General features: G+C 47.1%; 1 protein-coding gene across 1 annotated transcript in view; it reads left to right on the top strand.

Annotated features, from left to right (window-relative positions):
• The window catches only part of LOC135824475 (beta-secretase 2-like), a 20,445-nt gene that overhangs the window by 1,391 nt on the left and 14,054 nt on the right, over positions 1-5,000 (top strand). Inside the window, exons 2-3 of the mRNA XM_065337213.1 lie at positions 1,372-1,460; positions 3,578-3,788. Of these exons, the coding sequence (XP_065193285.1) occupies positions 1,372-1,460; positions 3,578-3,788 (300 nt within the window). The remainder of the gene's footprint in view (positions 1-1,371; positions 1,461-3,577; positions 3,789-5,000) is intronic.

The raw sequence follows: 5,000 nt of genomic DNA, 5'->3' as shown, positions 1-5,000 counted from the left end.
TGTTTCCTGTCTGACTTCTAGAAGAATATTGTTTCTTACATGACCCGTGATCATTGCCTATGTTATGGTCAATAGGCGGCATTCCCGCTGCGGGCATAATCAGGCCATCTGGACCGATTGACGTCATTTGGGGAATCATTTGACCTTTCGACCTTTGGCCTTTTTCTTGTTTCGTGTTGTAAGAAATCAAATCAAGCACGCTCTGTCTGTCGTGATGGCTGCATCTTGCCCGAGCCTGCAGCCCTTGGGCTAGCCTGCAGCCCTTGACATACATACTCGTATACGCAGTTTTGTACCTAGTGCCTAGTGCAGCTGCCGCCTTTGCAAGCACCATGTGCATGTTATAATTATGTGTAAAGTGCTGCTCAATGAAGTCTACAGTCCATTCATCGGAAACTGGCCCGCTGGCTTTTGAAAGTCGGATTTGGGCCGAATTGAGGATCAAAAACCCACTTTAAATCTCAAAAATCTGGGTTTTGGATCTGCTTCTCCATACATTTTGCCATGGCATACCTGTCCTAATTTTGTAAAACCTGGCTGAATTTCTATTTCCCTGTTCTTGGACTTTTCTGGCCTCAAATGTGGCAAGGAGTAATTGCACGGGTCACACAATGCAGGATGTACTGTTGTTTTCACGATATCTACAACTATGTGAGAGAGACACCAAAAAGTTAGGGTGCCAGTTTCCAATGAATGGACTGTAGTCGAGTCACTCAAGTACACGCCATACGTTGTGCAGCCCTAGACCTGCGAACACTGGGCTCCGAAATGGTGCAAGGCGTAAACTTGAGTGACGCGACTGGATTTCATTGAAAAGCACTGTAGTTCAAAAGAATATGGATTTAGAACACAGAATCCTGTAGTCATGCAAGCAGAAGACCACACACACACACACACACACACACACACACACACACACACACACACACACACACACACACACACACACACACACACACACACACACACACACACACACACACACACACACACACACACACACACACACACACATACACACACACACACACACACACACACACACACACCATTTCTAGTAAATATATTAAAAGAATGTTACTTACAAGCGGATGGATGCAACGACCCAGGTAACCCCCCTCCCCTCCCACTGATTGTGAGACTGACCACCGCGTCATAGCCGCTAGGCGTGGCTTACTTCGATCACGCTGGTCTGACGTGTGTGTGTGTGTGTGTGTGTGTGTGTGTGTGTGTGTGTGTGTGTGTATGTGTATGTGTATGTGTGTGTATGTGTATGTATGTGTATGTATGTATGTGTGTGTGTGTATGTGTGTGTGTGTGTGTGTGTGTGTGTGTGTGTGTGTGTGTGTGTATGTGCACGTTGTTTTACAGTTACGTGTTATTCTGGATACTGGTAGCAGCAACTTTGCAGTGGCCGGCAAAGCTCATAAGTACCTCAGCACCTTCTTCAACGCATCACTGTAAGCAACAGCCACTAGGCATAGAAGAGCCTCCGCTAGCCTCCCCTTAGCAGATACCTTGTGCAGTGCATGCACGACACACACACACACACACACACACACACACACACACACACACACACACACACACACACCATTTGACGCCCATCGCCGGAGGCGATGATAGCGCTGCTACAGTAGAAGCAAGAGTACATAACCCCCAAGAGTGTGCAACTGCCTGCACAACCTCTATGCTGTGCTGCGACGGCAGAACTTCACATCACGTGACATGGTTCAAAAGGTTATGCTGGCAAACAGTGCAAAGTGATCACAAGAGAGTTGTACCCAAAGCTGGGTTGCGTACAACCCTGTATCTATCATGCACAGAGTGCAAATAATGTGTACGGGTTCATCACGTGATGTGAAGTTCTGCCGTCGCAGACCCCATAGCTGGAGTTGCACACTCTTGGGGGTTATGTACTCTTGGTAGAAGCCATAGCAGCTTGTGCTGGGATTGCACCATTCAGCAGCTTGCAAGGCACACACACACACACACACACACACACACACACACACACACACACACACACACACACACACCACACACACACACACACACTCACACACACACACACACACACACACACACACACACACACACACACACACACACACAAGAGCTAACATGCCATTACTAGACAGTCCTGACAAGAAGCCTTTCAGCCATGTAGTAATGATGTAGCACGTGCAGCACACAGCAGAGTTGCAGTTGACTTGCGAAAGTCTGGCGTGGCATGTGCAGAATGTAGGCTACATCACTGCGCCTTGCAAGTTGCAACCAAGGACACCGTCACATTCAAGACACATTGGTTAAGTGTCAACCGCTCCCAATTCGGTTTCGTTTGAATGTGCCGCTGTATTTGAACTTTTTTCATGACCAATTTCGGTCAATAACATTCACACATGACGCCAGTTTACGGGCGTGAAATCTGTGTTTATATAGCACATCGTAACTCTGCCGTGTGACAATGCGAGCATTTTGACATCCGTATTGTTTTGTGTAAAAAGTACTAAAAACTGTTGTGGGATTGTCCGGATCATAAGAAGTTATCCCTGGCAACTTGGGGTTCGAATTATCGGGATTCAACCTTAGCACATTCTGTAACACACTGCCATGATTAGTTTATTTGGCCCCCGGAATGTCGGTATTCGAGAGTTGTCACAGCATGCGCCAGTGTGTTCCGATAGTGAGACAATAATGAGATTTGAATATCATCATCTAGTGACATAGCCAGCACCAATCCAACCAGTTGAACGCCGTTTTGAGTTTTTTAAACTAACATCATTTGCTTTGGAACCCAAGGAGCGCAAGCATGTGAATTTACCTGATTGCATGAGTTTTGTCATTTAGAATGTTTAGCTGTCAAATTAAATCGTTAAATTTTAGTTGTGTACGGCATTGTGTGTGTGTGTGTGTGTGTGTGTGTGTGTGTGTGTGTGTGTGTGTGTGTGTGTGTGTGCGCGTGTGTACGCGTGTGTATCATTGTATGTATGTACTTCAGATGTACTCAATCTGCGGACAGAACTGTTTCGTCCTATGTGGACTCATCAGTGCAGCATAGAGAAAATGAGGCCGAACCTGATAGCAATGAAAAATAAATTTCCATAGCCAAATTTAAACCAGGCCCGAACATACCTTGCCAGAGTGCTCAAACTGACAAGTCAATGAGCTCTGCATAACGCAAACAGCAAAGGCACTACCCCGGACTACCCCGGACTACCCCACATGACTACCCCACATGACAGTGCTCCAGCTACTACTGTATAAGTACAAATTTTCGTTCACAAAATCTTTCGTTAGATCACTCCACCAGCAGGCTTGTTACGTACTAAATTTCGTTTTTGGTCAAGGTCTGTCACCCCGAACGTTCAGAAAAAAACTTTAGTTTGGTGCAAACTTTAGTTATTTCGTGCCCCCTAACGAATATAGTGAAAGTTAATTCCAAACGAAAATTTGTGCTTATACAGTAACAAGAGCAGGAGCGAAGTACTCAATCTGCGGACAGAACTTCAGAAGTATGTCTCTTTGTATGTATGTGTGTGTGTGCGCGTGCGTGCGTGTGGTGTGCTGCCTATAGATCAACAAGTTACAATGGTGCGGGTAGCCGAGTTAGTGTGACATACACGGAAGGTTACTGGGAAGGTGACCTAGCCCACGATAGGCTGTCGATTAGCCAGTTCACACCGCTCATCGTACAGTTAGAAGCAATCGATGCCAGCCAAGACTTCTTTGTGCAGGGTGCCGACTGGCAGGGAATCCTGGGACTTGCATATGCTAGCCTTGCAAAGGTCAGTCAAGTACCTTCTATACCAGGTTTCTAGCCAAAGGAGAGGGGGGGGGGGGGGCAGCGCCCTCGTACCCTGATTGAACGGATCCCCCCCCCCCCTCCTCATTTGTCGTTTGGTGTGTGTGTGTGTGTGTGTGTGTGTGTTTTTCACGCCATTCAACGAAAATGTGTATAATAATCACTACTAAATGGTTCATAAAGGCACGTTTTTCTGGGGTGAAGCCGGGGGGTTCGTCCCGTACATTACATTTTGTATGGCAAGACAATTTTGCAAAATGGAAAAAATGAGTTATGCGGGAAATGTTTTCCATGCCTGTCCCCTACTATTTTGACGTGGCTATAACCCTGTATACCATACTCACGGTATCTGTTTAGACATTATCATGCAGTGTGTGATGAGTGTTTCACACGAAACTCCGAGTAACGGCAGAGAAAGATGTGTTTGCTTCATTGCTGTGATCATTGTAGTGGATTTGGATGGAGAGCCAAGGATAAATTTATAGAAAAGAAAAAGGACTTTGGAGTGGCATTCGCCCACGTCGTCATTCCAGCGGAACACAAGGAAGCAGCCCTCGGTCCAGATTTCTGGCCTCCAGAGGTCACTGCAAGAGAATGGCGCTTTAAGCAGGACAGGATCACCTCTGACCACGCTTCAAATCCGTAAACATGTCTACTCTAAATCCACTCGCACCACCCTTCACCCCCAGATCACATCCTTCATCCTTCTCAGTGCTCTCACTTAACTGCCGCTCCATAGTAAATAAGTTAGCTGAGCTTAGTCAAGTCTGTGAGCAGTATTCTCCAGACATAATCTGCCTATGTGAAACGTGGCTGACAGCTGCCATAGACGTCTCAATTCCAGGCTACACGTCATACCGCCTGGACCGCCCACCCACGACCAGCTCTGATAACCTGCCAGCAAGAGGCTATGGCGGTGTTGCTACTCTTGTAGCTGACAGATCGTTCATGTCCATCAAGCGCCGCTTCGACCTTGAGCGCTGTGGACTGGAGGCGGTTTGGCTCGAATTGCGGCCAGTGATCCTTCCCTCACTCCCCCTCATCATCTGCTCTGTTTACAGACCCCCTGGAGACAGCATCTCCCAAGTTCAGGCATTTAGTGACCTCCTAGAGGACTGTCTGTCCACTATTAGCCTTCCCAATTCGGCGATTGTACTTGCAGGAGACTTGAATGCTCGCCACTCTGACTGGTCTC

The sequence above is a fragment of the Sycon ciliatum genome, chromosome 1 (genome assembly GCF_964019385.1).
Source record: "Sycon ciliatum chromosome 1, ocSycCili1.1, whole genome shotgun sequence".
Taxonomy (NCBI): Eukaryota; Metazoa; Porifera; class Calcarea; order Leucosolenida; family Sycettidae; genus Sycon; species Sycon ciliatum.
The sequence above is the reverse complement of the archived record's forward strand: the minus strand, read 5'-3'. Positions and strand labels throughout refer to the sequence as shown.